Raw genomic sequence first — 18,395 nt, forward strand, 5'->3', positions numbered from 1 at the left:
GCCTTGTGGAGTAGGAATGGATAATGAAAGAAAAGGAGAGCAGCAGACTAGAGATGGAAATATCAAAAGTGCATTTTGCTATCATAGATCCATTATTTAGACCCTTTGACAGAACTGTTCTTTGCTTTGTTTTATAATTCTATCCTGAAAATAAGACTTGCATATTGCATCTCACTAGCTTTTATCTACACCTGTACACGTTGTACATGTAATAGTCCAAAGGCTTCTGAAGAATGAAAGATAGGACTTTCAACAATATGAACAGAAGTTTAAAAGACCGTAATTTTTTTTTTTTTAGTTTCATTTATCATGTTTATTGAATGATCTGGAAACCAAAAACATTGAAGAAACTAGCAGGAAAATTTGTTGTTTAGGTTTAAAACCCAAGAAAGTGTTCTGTTATTCAGTGTAATGTGTTATAAAAAAAATACAGAATGTAATTGTTTTTATACAATCTAAAGATTAAGAAATCATTAATATATAAACAACAATCCATTACAGTGAAAATATAGACTACATGTTTGTAGACAATACAACTTCCATGTGAATCTGAACAGTAACATTTAAAGAAATGTTTCCACAAGCCAATCTTCTGCAATATATTTTACCAATTTCTCTGTAGTCCTGGAACATTTTACAATTAATGTTTTATCATTAAAATGCATTGTGTAAATCTACAATGACCCTTGCAAAATCAGGCAATTCAGATTAATATATTCATGGCTGTGGGAAAATAATGGAAGATTGGTGAGGAGGATTGTAAACATCCTCAAGTGACTTGCAGCTGGGGTGTACAAAAGCACATATATCATACTAATTGTTTAGTTTTGTGTGTTTGACAAGTAGAACATCTGTGTTTAGATAATATAGGCCTGTGATAGACTTAGAGGCACCCTATAGAACATGCTTGAGATTCCTGCCCTGCTGTGGGAAAGATCAAAGCACAGTGGTACACTACGCCTGCGTGAATCCCTGATACACAGGCAAACCCAGCAGGTTCGGTGATCTTCTAGCATGGACCGAGCTCCGCGGTGCCCACATCCCTGTTTCTGTGCCTCTGCCTGGGTGCTGCTTCAGGGATCCCCTGGCTGGCAAGGTAATGAAAATATATTTACTCTTTGCATTTCGTCCATGGTTTTGTGGTTGTTCCTGTGCCCTGCCTGTGCTGGCTCACACAATGGCCTATGTACTGATAACATTATATCATATATATTTCTGTTGTTTATATATAAAACAAATATATATATGTTATACATAATATAACAGTACTTATAACACTGATGTTAGCTGCATCCTTTGATCAGCTTTAACCTGAAAATATTTGGAATGTAGAACACATTTTGTAAGAAAGTAGCTTCTTTCTTAAAAGGGTGTGCTGAAAGTGAGGAATTAACACTTCCCTGTCTTAATCTCATAGGATTCAGCAGCAAATCCACCAACAAATTGGGGCACTTTGAGATGTAACAGTATGTCTTTTTTGTTTGTTTGTTTTTAAATAATTTTATGGTAAACCTTATTTACCAGAAATCCTGATGAGCCTTTCTTTTAGAGTGATCATCCAGGTCCAAAACTCCAGCTACTTTTACATGAAAGACCTTCAGCAGCTCTCCTGAGACTCTCCTTTTGGGCTTCTCTGTTCTTCAGCACTAAAGGACGTCAGCTAATGGATTAAGCACAGTGAGTGGCTGCCCAGCGCCTGCATGGAAAAACAGGAAAGTGTAGTAAAATTGGGATCACAGACAAAATGCATTTGTATACAGCCAGGTTTGAACTTGAGGTACTCTCTGTCCTTTTGGGATTCTTCACCTTGTATGGATAAACTTGTTATTGAAAGAGTAAACAAATTAATAGGTGTCACTATTCCTTATCCTCGTTCTCACCATCATCTATGTCTGGATTCTACATCATGGAACTGTCCTTTTTTCTAAGGCTCATGTTTGGGGGAGCTATCCAGAGGCAAATGTTTCTGAAACGCAAAAAAACTTGAAAAGTTTTGGGAAACTTTTAGAAACTTTGGACCTTTTCAGACTGAAAAAGTGTTTCCTCAAGCCACATGAATGCACTGTGCTGCCTGTACTTCTCTAGGTAGCATCATACTGTGAAGTATCACTGTAGTAATGAACCCAAGGTAAACACTTCCTCAGATCACCTGTATTTTCAGGAAACTTTGCAGAAACAGGGCATCAGGGTAAGCATTAATCAAAGGGGGCTGGGGTTCCGGGTTTTTTTTTTTTGCTTTTTCCTTCCACTGATAGCTGTTTCACAGAAACTGTCTGTCTTTGCTCAGCATTTGGGTTACGGTGGGAACTTGTTCAGGCAGGGGAAGGTGATGGGGTAACGACTATAGGAAACCGAAGATAATTTTTTTTAGAATTGTATTTTACTGTGAATAATCATGTGATATACACATAAAGGCCACGGTTAGGCGGGCAAATCTGAAGTGCCTCCTTCACGAAAGCACACCCGACTTACTCCAGCTGTAGAAGTTACACCGAGAGCGACGTGAGCGCCTTCCAGGAATAACGGCACCGCTTCATTTTAAGCAAACGTTTGACCTTGTGTTCCATTCCCACGGCAGAGGAAAGCGGTTGCCCGAGCCCCGAGCGGCCGGGCCCGCCCCTGGGCGGTGGGGGAAGCCCGGCCGCCCGCCCACCCCGCCCGGCCCCGCCGCCCCCCGGACACCGGGCGGGGCCCCGGGGCTGCGCCGGGCGCTGCGGAGCGGAGCGGCGGTCGCTGCGGGACGCCGTGGAGCGGCTGCTCGTCCCTCTGAACGGGTATATTTTTGCTGTGAATAGAAATGCCTTTACCGTGTATGATTGCTTCCAGGCGGTCCTTTCAGGGAGCCGGGTTTTTTTCAGCGCAGGGATGCTTAATGATGAGAAGGGCTGTGAAAAGGATCCTGATGACTTTTTCTTAATCACGTTTTCCTGTTGGGGATTGCACGTTGAGGTAGAAGATGCCGCTCTTTAGCAAAGTAACTCGCTTGCAAAGACAGGTGTACGGAAACCTTGCTGCCGAGGCTGTCTGGGGGAGCCCTGCTGGGGCTCGGTGGGGCTGGTACCCCAGTGTTGCCTGGTGGGGACTGCCAGGTGTCAGGGGAGGGGGCCACCTCCGTGCATCAGAACAAAATAATTTTAGGTCAACTTCTAGCTCGTTTCATTCCTTCATGTTAGCAGAAAATAACCTGTTTAATCAGATCAACTAGATTATTTTGCAGTATGCGGTTTCTCCAGCAGTTGAGGTTAAAATCCAGTGGCTGAATAGTTTAGTATAATGTGATGGTGAAAAGAAGTGCTGCAAAGCTAGTTAGGGTGAACTAATGCGTGCCTCACAGCTGTTTGGCTTTCTGGGTCTGTTTTTTGAATCATGAGCTTTCTTGGAAAGGGCCTGGCTTGGTATTTAAATGGCACCAAGCGTGATGTTTGTGCTTCGAGGCTTACATTAACATGCTCTTGGCAGTATTTTTGTGAGCTTGTTGAGAAATGAAACTGATTGTTGTGCAAGCACACTGGTTTTCTGATAAAAAGCAGAAGCTCTGGTTAACTGAATGAAGGCATCTCTAAAGCAGTTGCAGTGTATTTACTGACACACATCAGGGTAAGGGAGATGTAGCTGTGTAATGCAATTCTGAAAATGAGAAAGTGTCTGAAAAAAAACATTCTGCCATTCCTTAAAATAGAACAATCTAGGGATGTTATTTCCCTGCTGTTCAACAGTTTTGTTCTGACTTTCTTTGGAACCAGTATTTCCTCAGTTTCCTTCCCAAAAGTTTTTGGCTGTCCTTAAGTGCCTGGGCTCAAAACTCCTGGGGGGGGGAAACATTGTGCCTGGGCACCTGGGTGCCCCTGAGGATTGCTTCCATGGGCACCTGGATGCCTCTGAGGGTTGTTTCCATGTTATCCGTTCGAATAACGATTCAAGAAAGTGAGGAAGAAACAAGGAACCGGTTGGGTGTGCTGGTGCTGGGTGAGAGGGTTTAGGCTACCGCAGCAACTGACTGCTGCTTCTGAGAGCAAAGGGAAGAAGTCTGGGAACTCCTGCGGATGAGGAGGGAGTCTGGGTTCTAGATAGTACAACATATAGGGACAGGGTATGAAGAACGAGATGTCTTGATATGAGTTCCTTTCTCTCATGAGCGGTACAGCAGATGGGGTGTGGAGGTCTTCTGACAGCTTGCTAACCCGCAGCTGAACTTGGTAGCTGAAGGAAGGACTGTGTGGAGGGCAGGGGAACTTCTATTGCCTTTCGTTTCCTCTCTGTTGCAGTGGTTGAAGCTGGGAGCTGTGCTGCGGGGTTCAAGTTGTGTGTTTCAGGCGGGGCGGCTGGCAGTGCCCACCCTTCCCACTCCAGGAGCACAGGCACAGTGGGGGGACCTCAGACCCTCCGGACACTGTATTTCACAAGGGTTATTCATTACCAGACAGCTGCTTTGCATGAAGCATTCCCAGTTCCCCTGGTGCTTCTTTTCTGTCAGCAAAATCGATTCTGCTTTCACTTGTGTAAAGCTGAACCCAGATACGGCCCCTTTTCCAGAGAAGAGAGAATATTTGTATCTCACCTGTACTCCCTTTGGGACAGTGGACCCAGAGCTATGAGTTACTATGGGAATCTGTCAGGAAAGGGCAAACTCGATGGATTTTCCCAGCACAGGCTCCCTTCATATAGCCCTAAGCCGAAATAGCCCCCGTGGGGGGTGAGGTGTTGGGAACTGGAGCCTGGTCTCCACCCTCCCCTTGCCCTTCAGCACTCTGCTGGGAGGTTGGGGGGAATGTTTGATCAGCAAATATTGCAAGTAATGTAATAAAATGTAAAGGATCCTCATGCAAAGCCTCATTTTATTAAACGGAAATGAAAATATAGGCTTCAAATCATTGCTTTGTGTAACCCAGGCAGCTGGAACCAACACATTTCTTAAGTGTCTGGTTTTCCCCTTACTACTGTTTCTGGACTGAGGTTTCTGCACATGTAACTGAACAATATATTGCACAATATAAAGGTTGACAGAAATGAGGTTTTGTTCCTCATTCCTGTCAGATTTTTCAGATTTTTATTTCACACTCTTTATAAATTATTCAGATGAAAAGCAGGGCGTGACTGACACATGTTAATCTTGGTGACTGAAGCAGAGGTGGTAGAAGGAGGCTAGATAAAAAGGAATGGAAGAAAAGATAATTTTAATAAAATAAATTATCTTAACTGTTCTCTTTAGCATTATGTCTGATGAAATGGGAGTTGAACTTTTTAAAATCCTTGTTGCTTTTCTAGCTCTAAAGCATATAAACGTTTTCTAAATCCTGCATTGCACAGTGGCATATATGTGTGATCATAGGGAGAAAGAAAGATTCTGGGCTACTATAAATACTTTCTTTTAAATAAATCATATGATTCTGTCTCTACTCTCCCTTTACCAAAAGTTCAGTTGTAATTCTCAGTATTTCACTGAAGTTCAGGTAGCTGGAACATCTCACATGATAAACTGATCTTTTGCTACTTTAAATAACAAGTTTTTTATTCATCTTTAATTTGTGCTATTCCTACAAGCTGGTAGTTTTACCAATGTTTTTTAATACGTCATATATTAAACTTGTCACTCTGTATGATCAACTGTGAGAACAAGGTTTAAGTTATGTAGTTTGAATGTGTTCTTCCAGATTTTTAAATTAGGTATACAATTTTAAATTATTGCCTCTTACTTTTTTTTTTTTTAACCCATATTCATATGAGGACCAGGATACAACTAAAGTACACAAAACAGGATGGGGGTTTTGAATGTAAAGTTGGTCATTCTAAAACTATTAAACATCCTTCTGTCATATCTGCTTTTACTCGTGAAGTGAAAAACAGGGAGGAGCTGCTTTCAGTAGTTTCAGTTTTGTTTCCAGCTTTGAACGACCATCTTCATTAAGCTGAACTAGTTGGAAGAACCATAACAGACAAAATATATGACTAGTTTAACTTGAACTGCATTCTTTTTAAAGGATGTTTACTTTGAAGCTTTTGATCCTAGAAACAGGAATACCTATAACCGTTCTATTTTATACTTCAACTTATGGATCTCCTGGCTGTTTTGGACCTGTCTTTAATAGAAGTTGCCGCCATTGTCTTGCTTCCCTCGTTACCCCAGAGACTGAAAGGAGTATCTCTGAAGGTTGATAATGGCATCAGTAAATGTTCTTTCTGCTTTTTTTTTTAACTCCTTTTGGGAACCCTGAAAGAGTAGACAGAAAAAGACAAGCAGTTTGCCCTTTCACTCATGGTATTCTTCTGTGGAAGCCCACACACCTGTGCAAGCCCACCCTTTATTATTGTATGGAGACAAAAATTGGATATATGATATTTAGTACTCCAATTTCATAAGTGGAATAGCATAAAGAACAGAATAGGTGGTAGCATAGCATCACGGCTACTCCAGGATTTACCCAAGCAGGTTTTGTAGTCGATGTTAATAGGCTAAACCAGTTGCTCTGAAATTACTGCAGTAATTTGTTCATATGAATTGCGTGATGTTTCTGAATGGCTGTGTAATGGAGTCTTGCACTGCAATGAAATAACTGCACCTCCTGATGCTTTCTTCAGAGTGAGGATGATTTCAGAACACTCAAAGCATGAACACAGGCATACATAATTCAGACTTGCATTGTGGTGGAGACATAGTCAGAAGGAAACTGAGGTATTTACAGTTATTGTAGCTTGTATTTGTAATTCACCTTTCCCATAAGGTTTAGACGGGCAAGTATCATTTAACAATAATAAATAAAGAACGCTGAATAACTCTTGTGTGAAATTATGTATTAAAAACCCCATGAAATAAAAAAATGTTGTTTTGCAGAACAACTCTAAGCAGATCCACAGCAATGCAAGGTGAGTAAAATATAAAAAAAATGTCATCTTTTGTTAATATCAAAGATAACGTGGGTCCTTCTGAGGTATTCAAGGTATATGAACTTAGCTATTAGTTTACCTTCTATTTTTATGAAATATGTATGGCTGTTTGAAATTATTTACGTTTAAAAATTGAATCATTTGCAAAATACATAGCTTACATTTTCAGATCTTGATTTTTTAAGTTAAATAAAAAAAATTAAAAAAATCAAAATTCAGCTTATTTCTGCTTACAAACGGGACTTAGTAAATGTTTTAAAATATATAACCCTCTGAGTCTGTTAGTGAAATGTCAGTATAGTCCTAACTTGAAGAAATTGGGGGAAAATGTTTTATGTAGTGGAGAATGGCGCTTTACCAGTCTGTTCTGTACAGAAGGGCAGCCTGTCAGTTCCGTGGCAATCCTTTGAATTAAAGCCTCCTAAATATAGATGAACAAAGACACTTCTGGTCCAGACAGGGAGCAAACTGATCCTGGCTGAGCAGGCGTTGGACTAGGTGATCTCAAGAAGTCCCTTCTGAGCTAAATGATTCTGTGATGTCTTCATGACATCATGTGCAATACCTGCATTTTTTCTGCACTTTAAAAATCAGGACTCGTTTACATTATACTGATGTTTAATATACATATTGTGCATAAATGTGAACTTATTATACAGTTTTTGCTGTACAGAAAACAGCTGCTTAATTTTGCTATGTGTCTGCTCTGAAAAAGGAGGCAATGTTGGGGAACTTTCACCCTAAGGCAGGAGGAAACGAGCCATACTTCAGAGCGTTTCTTCCATTTTTCCAGCACATAAACCTTCACCAGCACCTGGATTTTCAAGTGCTAACTATGTGCCAGGATATCAAGTCCCCTATGGCCACCCTCAGCACGCACCTGGGACTTACCAAGGTAGGTTGCTTGGCTACAGGTCTGCTATACCATTAGGAAATAAGCATGGGAACAGTAGGTTTCACAAGGGTGACCATCTCTGATGTACTTTTCTGCTGTTAATTCTGTAGAGTTTCTGCTAATTTCTGTTTTGCTGAAAAGTCATCCACTTTCCTTCTTGGTGTTACACGTTAGTGTGTGCTGAGCAACATTAAAAATGTTGGATGTTCCTCAGTGGTCGCCATGGGGAGTTTGTTAGGGCAGTGTTACTGATGCAAAGCAATTAATGTGTGGCAGCTTCTTGCTGATGGGCAAATCTTTTAACTTATTTTGACACTTTTGCCGCTGTCTCCCGTAACACCCTCCCAGGTGAGCGCAGGCGGTGTGGGTCAGGCGAGCGGGCAGCGAGGTGGGCTGAGAACGGGCGGGATGGCGGAGCTCAGAGGGCTGTGACCAGCGGCGCAGGGGCCAGCTGGAGGCCTGTAGCTCACGGTGTTCCCCAGGGTCAGTGCTGGGTCCAGCCCTGTGCAGCTCATCCATCAGCGGCCTGGGTGGAGGGGCAGGGGCACCCTCAGCCAGTCTGGGGGTGGTGCGGAACTGGGAGGAGTGGCTGGTGCACCGGGAGGCTGCGCTGCCATTCAGCCAGACCTGGGCAGGCCAGAGGGTTGGGCGGAGAGGAACCTGGTGAAGTTCAGCAAAGGCAAGTGTAGGGTCCTGCCCCTGGGGAGGAGCAGCCCCACGCACCAGCACTGGGGCTGACCTGCTGGGGGGCAGCTCTGCGGGGAAGGACCTGGGAGTGCTGGTGGGCAGCAAGGTGCCCATGGGCCAGCAGCGTGCCCGTGTGGCCAAGGTGGCCAGTGGGACCCTGGGGTGCACTGGGAGGGCCGTGGCCAGCAGGTGGAGGGAGGTGATCCCCCCTCTGCTCTGCCCTGGTGAGGCACATCTGGAGTGCTGTGCCCAGTGCTGGGCTGCCCAGGTCAGGGGAGACAGGGAGCTACTGGAGAGGGTCTGGCAGAGGGCTATGGAGATGGTGAGGGGACTGGAGCATCTCCCTTATGAGAAGAGGCTGAGAGAGCTGGATCTGTTTAGCCTGAAGAAGAGAAGACAGAGAGGATCTTAATGCATACTAATATTTTAAGGGAGAGTGTCAAGAGGATGGGGCTGGGCTCTTTTCTGTAGTGCCCAGCAACAAGACAAGGGGCAATGAGCACAAACTGAAACCCAGGAAGTTCCATCTGAATCTGAGGAAGAACTTTGTTACCTTGAGGATGACAGAGCACTGGAGCAGGCTGCCCAGAGAGGCATGTCCTCTGGAGACATTCAAAACCCGCCTGGACATGATGCTGTGCAACCTGCTGTAGGTGAATGTGCTCTAGGAGGGGGTTGGACTAGGTGATCTCCAGAGGTCCTTTCCAACCCTGACCACTCTGTGATTCTGTGATTTCAGTATTTCACTTTATTTATCCAGAACTGTAAAAAGAATCGTTTTCCTCTTGCAGTTCTGCTGGTTCACGAATTCGGTTCCTGTTTCCTACTCTCTTGTTGTACTTGCATGTGATTTTACTCACTTGCTTTTCTCTTCTTCTGTCTCATTTTCCCTTCCACATTCAAAATGCAGCACTCCTGAATAGTTTCTCGTGTTCTGGTAACTTTCTGAAAAACCAAATCACAGTGAGCAATATCTAACAGTCAGGCTTAAAGTGTAAGTTATAGGTAAAACGCAAAAAGTTTGGCCTAAGTTACTGTGCCATTCATAAGTCAAAGCTTGTTTGTGCATGGTGTGGCCGGGCAGCCTGGGGTCTGTAAGCACAGTTAGCTTCAGTGGGGACTGAGCATGTGCTGCCTGTGCGGTGGGCGTCTGGGGAGCATGTTTTGTTTTGAATAATTGCATATGTGTGTAAGTCACACACAACAGCAGTAGATAGTTTGTGTGCAAAGCCTGTGTTCAAACATAAAGAGTGATTCCACGAGGGTAGATCCTTCTCTGGGGTGGGTGATCCTCCCACCCATGGGCTTTAAGCCAGAGCTGTTCCCATCACCTGAGGTACTGTTCTGCTTATGGCCACAGCGCGAGCTTTCACGTGTTAACAGTCCATGCATTGTAATGCAGCGTGAAACATTGGTGCTGAACTGATCTGGGATAAAGAGAGGTCTGCAAGTCAGTATCTCAAACTGTTTGTACAGCTGTACAAAACCCTTTTTGTGGGTCCTGCATTGTGCTTGCTTCCCACTAAAATATAAAATTTGTCTGTATCATATTGAAAGCCTGTTGCCTAGCAGGAAAGTATTAAACGAGAAGGAAAATATATTTCTTGTTCTGTAATTTTCAATAGCAGCTTCAGGTGCAAAGGCCGTGTTGCTGCAAGCAAGGCAGGGCTCTGTGCTCAGCCGGTGGGGGCGGGGTACAGGGACGTGGGGGGTTCTGAGCACTGAGGCAGTGCTGTGTGTGCCATCTGGTGGGGCGCTGAGCATTGAGACCCTGAGGTGCTCCATGAGAGCTTCTGTTTCCTATTGAGTGCTAAGTGGAGAAGGCTTACTTGGCATTCACAAGTGTGGAGCTATTTCCTCCCTTGCTACACGCCTCCTGCATGGAGGAGTTGTGGATTTCCTGGGTTTTGAAACAGAATGCACTAACCAAGTGGGAAAGTGCAGTTTTTAGATCACACTCATCTGGTCTGAAAAACGCAGATGAACTTTGCTAAAAGGACATTTTCTGTCACATAAGTAGAAGGTATAATTCCAGGAAAACTTGGTCTTAAAATTCCTTATTTCCTCAATTTGCAACTTGTTAAATGCCAATACTTACCATGTAGTTTAAGGTATTCTGTCTTCTCTACTTAGAAACAACCTTAATTTGTTTATTTCTGGTTTTTGAATTGCCAGTCTTTATTTGAATAAAATTACTACTGTATTCAAGAATGATGCATTTATTTATTTTGTTTGATTTCATCTGGAGGGATTAGAACATCCCAATCCAGTGTAACTTCCTTCACAAAAGTTGTATATACTATAACTGAAATATATTGTAGGTGTAAGGATCTTCGTAGTTCAAAGTAGTGAATGAATTTATCTTTTGAAGATCCATGGGACAAATCTTTGTGAGCATCTAATTTTCATAACTGTATCTCTCCTACCACACCAGGCGTCACAGGTGCAGGGAGCTATGGCTTCCAGGTACAGGACGTAAGAATCCCAGAGGGATTTGCTTTTCCACCCACCCAGAACCAGCCTATCGTGAGTGAGAGGACAATCTGGATGCCTGTCCCTCCTCCTCTTCCCAACTGCCCTCCTGGACTGGAATACCTCACACAGGTACCTGCACCCTTTCTCCTTCTCCAGAGAAGAGGTTTCACCTAAGAAGCAGCCTGTAGCCATGAAAAAGCTAAAAAACGCATCAGCTGCATGGCTTGCTGCTTTTGGGCTGCTAAATGAAGCCTTTTATGATGTGATTGATGCACGTTTGAGTGTGGAGGTGCCTGTTATGGCTGCAGCACTTCATGGAGTACTCTCCTGCCAAGTGAGATGCTAAAGGCCTGGGGGCACAGGGCTATCATACACCCTTCCCATTTCTGAAGCTACAGTTGGTGACACATAATGTGATTTGGCAAGGTGTATGTAATAAATATGTATAATATTGGCAATTATAGCACATTAGAGGTGGTTAATTTTCTACATGATGCTTTCTTTGCACCTCTTTGTAACATTGTTAGGAGAGGCGTTAGTCAGACTTCACAATGTAGAGAATGTTAATAGTGAAATAAGAATTGTTTCCACATTACAGAAGATGTCCCTGTACTGTAAAAGTACAGTTCATCTCATCACTGGGAGCAAATATCAAGGCTTAACACTGACACATGGCTGCCAGTTTTGCAAATCGCTCAAAAAAACAACACAAAAAAACCCAACAAACAAGCACCAGTGAGGAGAGGCTGATTTTTCTGGAGTTTCACTTAGAGCTGAGCCATAGCTGAGGTTCTGCTGTAGAATTTGTTTCCTGCTTTTTTCTGTATGGACTCCTGTTGTGGGCATCTGGGAAATGTGGTATCAGAGGCTCTGTCAGGCTCTGTAGCTGAGCTAGCCTGACTCCTGAAAGAAGCACGGGCACATGAGCCCTGTGTGCTTGTAACCAGACCAGCTTGGGTAAAACTTCTGCCATCTGCTCCTGTGCTCTGAAACACTGTTCTGGTAAATTGACAGGAGACAGGACAGGGGGGTATGTGAGCTACTTCCACAGCTTTACTGGTAGATGATCTGCCTCTGGACAGTGTATTGATCCATAAATCTGCATTCTGAAATGAAACAGGAGTGCTTCTTAAAACTAGATTTGTCTTAGTTACAGCTTGTTAACTATTTATTCTGTTTAATTTTTCAACCGCGAACAGATTGACCAGATATTAATTCATCAGCAAATTGAACTTCTTGAGAGTAAGTGCAAAGTATTTATAGCAGAGAAATCTTTAATAGCCCCAAGAACAGTACAATTTAGACTTTCTTTGACACTCTTTATTTAAGATGGATCGCATCTTTCTCTTTCCTGCCTCTGTTATCTGTCTCAATTCCTGCAGAAGTTGTGGAGGAGAACAGGGAGAAAATAGGAGGGCAGAGGATTTTAAGCAGGTTTGATATATTAAAAAAATACATAGCAATGCAACTGGATGATCTTGGTAGCTAGTTGTGGCTGAAGTCACACATTTCCCATGTTATTCATTCACGTGATTTTTACTTGCCTCTCTTCCCTACTTAAAGATCTTCTTTTCTGTCCTCTCTTACTTCATCTAATTCCATAGATTGGCATGTGGCTCCGATCTTGTTTCCAAGCAATCCTGCTGTTTTAGCAAATTCAACTGCTTTCCTTCTGCCCCCCTCATTCTGCTTACTTTAACAATATCAAAGTCATGTTATCAGTGTCTTTCAAATAGAAGAAACGAAATGGACCATCTGTCTCAGCTGACACCTAATGCTGCTGCGTTTTCTTTCCATAATGCTTCAACAAGTACTTTCATTTGTTAGAGAAATTAATCAGAATTTCTGCCCTGGCTCTTGTTGTTTTCTATTTGGGCTGCTGTAAATCTTGGCTGCAAGGCTTTTTTTGCAGCCTTCTCATTCTGGAAGCTTTTGTGCCCTCTAGAGCCCTTTTCTTGCTTCACCCCCAAATTCACAAGCTTCTTTAATTCTCATCCCTTCAGCCCTTTCCTGGGAAGCTTCCATGCTGTGTCGCTTATAATTGTGGTGCTTGCTCTGGCAGTAGGTGTCCATGTCTGGTGGGAGGGGACTGATGGACATCTCCATGCTCTTTCCGCGTTGCCATGTTCAGAGCGGGGAAGTAACCATGAACTTCTCCATCAGGCTGCTGCGCTCGAGGGTCCTTCCCCACCGCTTCCCTTTGCCAGTAGGTGCCTCTGACACACTTTGAGCAAGGTCTGCCTTCCCAAAGGGTAGCTTCAGAGTTAGTGTGGTGACTTTTCTGACCAGGTGCACCTCAGAAATTTTAACAGTTCTCTTCCTACTTTTCAGTTTTGTCTGGCTTTGAAACAAACAACAAATATGAAATCAAGAATACGCTGGGGCAAAGGGTATACTTTGCAGCAGAGGACACTGACTGCTGTACCAGGAATTGCTGTGGGCCATCACGACCCTTCACCCTCCGGATTATAGACAACCTGGGCCACGAGGTGATAACGCTGCAAAGACCCCTCCGGTGTTCTTCGTGCTGCTTTCCCTGCTGCTTACAGGAGGTGAGCTGCTCCCTCTCACCATCCTCCTTCACATGGGACATGGTCCAACTGTGCAGGTTTTAGATGGGGTTGTCTTTAATTAGGAGGCGAGGTGAAAGAAGTCAGGTTTTGCCTCTGAGTTGTGGGGAGAGAGAGATATCTGTGGGATTTGTGCATGGAGTCCTTGGTCTGGGAAGTAGCAAGCGTGCTGCAACACTTAGATGCACTCTGGCCGCTTCTAATAACAGTAATGAAAAATTTGATTCAACAGCATGTCAGGGAACCTGTGGCTAGTGCCAAAATCTGTGCTGGAGGTGGGCTTGCAATATAAGAGTTAGGCAATGGCTCTTTTAAAATAACAGCTAGAGTTTTCACTTTACTACTGTGAAAGCTATAGTGAAAGTCAACACACGAGATGATGAGCTTTTTTAATATTAAAATAATTATGGGGTGATGCAACTTCTGAAACCTCAAAGGTGAGCCTACTTGGAGCTCTTACGGTGGGATTTGTTATAGCTGCATCCTGTAATGTCTTCATGGAATGCTTTCGTGATGCTCACAGCCTTTCTTTCACTGGACTTTGATTTTCATACCGTAGATGCATAGCTTGTGTGCTCCACAGCCTTAGAAGTATCGTACTGTTTTCAGTGAAGGCAAAAGTTGCATATGAGGTCAGCAGTGTGTGTACAGTTTTCTGAAAAAGTTCCTGGAAAACCCCATGCAGCTTCATGCATTGGAAAGCCAGATTGCTATGGAAAAATAAGATGTGTTTGCTTTGTGTGCTAGTGTGGGTTTTGTCCCAAAGCATATCAAAGCACGAGCATTCACTTGGAGGTTTTCTTTTTCCTGTGAAGCTGGAAGTTCAGGCGCCTCCAGGAACACCAGTTGGTTACGTTGTCCAGAACTGGCATGCCTGCCTGCCGAAGTTTACCATTCAAGATGCGAAAAGAATGGATATACTGAAAATTACTGGCCCATGTGTTGTCTGCAGCTGTTGTGAGGACGTCAATTTTGAGGTATGCAATGCTAAAAAGTATTTATATGTGTCTTCTTTCAGATAATAGTTTTGACAGTAGTTTGTTACTTATTATCTGGCAACTGAACTGTAGTATATATTAAGTAATTAGTATGTAATCTTTTAATGCTAGTATAATCAACTCATTTCTGCAGATATCTAGATTACTCTAGATAAACTTCCAGAAATGACATCTTAAAGCCACTCATCAGCGATCAGCATGGCTGATTCCCTATGGTTGCACATAAATCACTTCACTGAAATATTCAGCAGCAAAATTGTTTTGGATCTATTATGTTAGGCCCTAACAAAAAATTATTCTCAGCTGTACCAAGTATTAATTAAAATTACTTCCTACAACCACTCATTTAATCGGTTAATAATCATTCACTGACCAAGTAAATCAAGATAATTTAGACCTAAAATACAGATTTGAATCTATTTTACCTTACAAATGATGTTTTTTATTTGTAAAATAAATCGTTACAACTATCACTTAAAAATAATAGTGATTACTGCATCATTATTTTCATACACATTAAGTAGTAGATACGCTAGCCTAGCATTAAATTTGAAATGACATTGCAAATAGTTGCTAAAGCATATTTTGTATCATTTTAATTTTGGGACCTGAAGACTGGATCTAACTTTATGAAACCTGATGCTGACAAAGGGCTAATTTCTGCTTTGGAACAGAAGAATGTGATTTGTTTAGTTTCCACTTGAGCAGCTCCTGATACATGGCAGGAGAAACTAATTCACTCTTTTGGCTATAAGACAATACTTCCAGCAGAGTGTGTGTGTGCAGTAGCTGCCTTCCAACACCATTACAGCATTGAACTCCACAGTCAGATTTAGAGTTAAGTTCATGTATGTGTTACTTAAGACAGACTTTGCATTCAATGACTGTGTCAATTCAAATAACACAATCTGATGCTTTCAAATGATCTGTCCTGAAAAGGATTTGGGAATGTTATGAATGGCAGATTTGATGCTGTTTTTTTTAAAATTTTATATTAAACTAGGTGAAGTCTGTGGATGAGACTGCTACTGTTGGGAGGATTTCTAAGCAGTGGACTGGGTTTGTGAAAGAAGCCTTTACAGATGCTGATAACTTTGGAATCACATTCCCAATGGACCTTGATGTAAAAATGAAAGCTGTCATGATTGGTGCTTGCTTCCTTATTGTAAGTGTAATAGTCACTAATGCTTGAATATGTACTGACTTTTTCATCTCCGTGTTCAAATTGTGCTGGTAAAGGATTTGACTCTGAGCTCCTTGAAGTGGGTGACAGCTTGTTGTGAATTACCTGTGTGTAAAACTAACCATGGAGGGCAATAAGGAATTATTTCAGATAATAAGCTTACTGTAGACTACATGAAGTGCTAACTGTATTTAAGGAGAGCTTCATGTGTGATGAGATTGAGAAAGCTTGTAAAGGGAAGACTCCTTACAGACTTATTAGCAGAGGAAAGCATGTTTACGGGGATGGAGAAGCAGATCAGCAATAGTCAAGAGATTCGTCCAAAGCCAGAGCAGCTTGCTGAGCTGGTGAGCTGGACAGCTGAATGCTGCAGCCGGTTCCTCCTGACTCCCCTTCTTGGAAGTCTGTGAAGCAATGAGCTGAACAGGATTAAATGCTCTCAGAAGAGTTGTTTCTGATCAGAGGGACTTCTGTGGAGGCAAAGCATGTCTGACTTCATACAGCACTCTTCAGCTGCCCTCTCACCCTGCCGTGTCAAATGCTGCAGTGCAGCGACTTTGCTCTTTGAAAACAGTGTGCAACACACTTGTGTTTCCATTTGCCTGTGCAATTCAGCATCAGCTAGCATTTCAAAAAGTGCACTGCTTCTGTGCTGACCGGGCTGCGGAGAGAGGAAAGTGGCATGTGAAGCGCCTTGACTTTGGGAGGTTCTCACCAGCCTCTCACAGCCCTGTGCACAAACCAGGTTTTCCTTAGCTGTGCGTGTTCATGTGCTACCATGTGTGTGAAGTACAGTGTTCACAAGTGCGAGCAGCCCAGGGCTCCAGCCACAGAAAAGGGGCCCCCGGGTGTAAACCAAAGGCAGTCACCATTAGGATGGACCCCAGCCTGAGGTAAAATTTAAGGGACTGAGTCGGGTCGAACAAAGCCACGGCAGGAATCCTGAGTAAACGGAAGCATAGTTTCAGTTAGCAGTAATTTAAAGTTTCCCTGTTGTTCTTTCACCACCTCTTTCTCTGTGTGTGTTCTATCCTGAGAGACCCAGGTGATGGGGGGATGGAGAGAGGTACTCCCACCTTCTCGTCATTTGAGCTTTCGGAGAGGAAGGTGCTTTGAATACCTTGCAAAGCAACCAGATCTCTGAACTAGGAACTATATTAAAAGAGTATTTGTTTACTTTGCTTTTTGTTTCCTTCTTAGGACTTCATGTTTTTTGAGCATGCTGGTGATAAGCAACAGCGAACAGGAGTTTGGCAATGAAATCCAGAACTTCTATACAGAGGGAAGAAGAACATAAATCTCTCAACTTCCCAGTTGATTGAAGAGCTCCATTAAGAATGTGAGAAATGTATATCTTGTGCTTGTAGTTATACTTCTATAAACTCAAAATTTATGGGGTTTTTTTTGGGGTTTTTTTCCCTGGTTGTTTTTTTTTGTTTGTTTGTTTTTTTTTTTTTTAATCTGATGAAATAACTTTTTGTGTAATCTGGTTAAATAATGTGTAGTATTCAAGTAAGAACCCTTTGTCTGTCCATATCAATACTGTAATTTATAGAAATTTTTAGCAGCCTTTTCTTTCCAAGAAATTTGGAATTGTAAAATAACTACTCATATAGTTACTTTAATTCCTAAAAAAGAGAACTACTATTATATTCAATATTAATATAGGCAGTGAGCGTAATAAAGAGTCCTGATCTTTTCCCATGTATCCTTCTTTACCAGTTTTGCCTTTGCCTTGGTGTTCACGTTCAGCTGTTTCCAAGTTCTTACCAAGTATACACATTTGAAACAAAGTAATCCAAGTGAATGGAACTATCAGAAATCACTGTAAAATTGTATTCATCTAGTGATAAATCTGCTGTTAGATATGACTCCTTCAGTGTAACTTAGTTTCATAATTTAGGTTGGTTTGAAACTTAAAGCTTTGATTTTCACCAAAAGTTTAGAGGAGACAGGAAATACAAATGCCTGTGGTTGCTTCTGGTTAATAATCCTTTAGTAATTGCTTTGTGCATGAGTGTGTTTTCTCCTGAGGCAAGGAAAAACTAGTTAGTTACTTTTCAGTCTCTCCAGTGCTCGCTCTTCTTAATTTAGTCCATGGTTTTCAGAGATTGTAAGTCTGTCTGTAGGTGTGATGGCTCAGGAATAATAAACAGAATAATTCCACTTCAAAAGCAGATGCATGAATTGACAATTCTATTTCTTAGCATTTATAGCTTTATTTAAATGTGCAAGCAGTAGATAAATTTGCAGTTTCTTACCCCAGCTTCACACAAGCTTGTGCATATAGCGGTTCTTGGGATCCAGCTATGGGGAGAGGTCCTTGCCAATGTTTTCAGTTGTATTCGAGTTCTGCTAAAGATTCCTTTTGTTCAGTATTTTCGATTTATCGATTACTCCTGATCAGTCAAAAGCAGAGGAAAAGAGGAGTGCCATTGCTTCTAGGTACCTGGACTCTCTTTGATGTTATAAGAATTGTACAAACTCATGACAACAACCTAGACTGTTCTGAAAGTCTTTAGAATTGTATATTATGCCTTGTTAAAGATAGCTTCTGCTGCTAAAGGCAAAATTCCTTGAATATAGTGTGTTTAATAATAAGGATTGCTGGAGGTGCAGTTTTGATTCATCAGCACTCTTCTTAGGGAGTTTAATTATTGTTATTTTGAAAGTATTTTGTGCTTTATTGGCTGGCTCTTAATGAG

The 18,395-nt window shown here is 42.3% G+C and overlaps 1 protein-coding gene and 1 long non-coding RNA gene across 2 annotated transcripts; one reads left to right on the plus strand and one right to left on the minus strand.

The window, feature by feature from the left end:
• Positions 1–964: 964 nt before the first annotated feature.
• Positions 965–2,670, minus strand: LOC130158111 (uncharacterized). Its single transcript, XR_008825174.1, has 3 exons — positions 2,473–2,670; positions 1,522–1,696; positions 965–1,088 (listed from the first exon to the last, which is right to left on the minus strand). It is a non-coding gene; the product is annotated as an uncharacterized LOC130158111 (long non-coding RNA).
• On the plus strand, positions 1,692–17,398 carry LOC130158110 (phospholipid scramblase 2-like). Its single transcript, XM_056358512.1, has 9 exons — positions 1,692–1,777; positions 6,830–6,861; positions 7,676–7,777; positions 10,899–11,068; positions 12,139–12,181; positions 13,271–13,491; positions 14,325–14,486; positions 15,511–15,672; positions 16,891–17,398. The coding sequence occupies exons 1-9, from the start codon at positions 1,701–1,703 to the stop codon at positions 16,948–16,950; spliced, it is 1,029 nt and encodes a 342-aa protein (XP_056214487.1). The 5' UTR covers positions 1,692–1,700; the 3' UTR covers positions 16,951–17,398.
• The last annotated feature ends 997 nt before the right edge of the window (positions 17,399–18,395 follow it).

Source organism: Falco biarmicus, chromosome 13 (assembly GCF_023638135.1).
Source record: "Falco biarmicus isolate bFalBia1 chromosome 13, bFalBia1.pri, whole genome shotgun sequence".
Taxonomy (NCBI): domain Eukaryota; kingdom Metazoa; phylum Chordata; class Aves; order Falconiformes; family Falconidae; genus Falco; species Falco biarmicus.

Excerpts from the sequence above, each read along its gene's own strand:
- LOC130158110 (XM_056358512.1), top strand. The coding sequence starts at position 1,701 with ATGGAAAAACAGGAAAGTGTAGTAAAATTGGGATCACAGACAAAATGC. Across the intron at positions 1,778-6,829 it reads CAGCCAGGTTTGAACTTGAG|AACAACTCTAAGCAGATCCA; the intron begins GTACTCTCTGTC and ends GTTGTTTTGCAG. Across the intron at positions 15,673-16,890 it reads TTGGTGCTTGCTTCCTTATT|GACTTCATGTTTTTTGAGCA; the intron begins GTAAGTGTAATA and ends TTTCCTTCTTAG.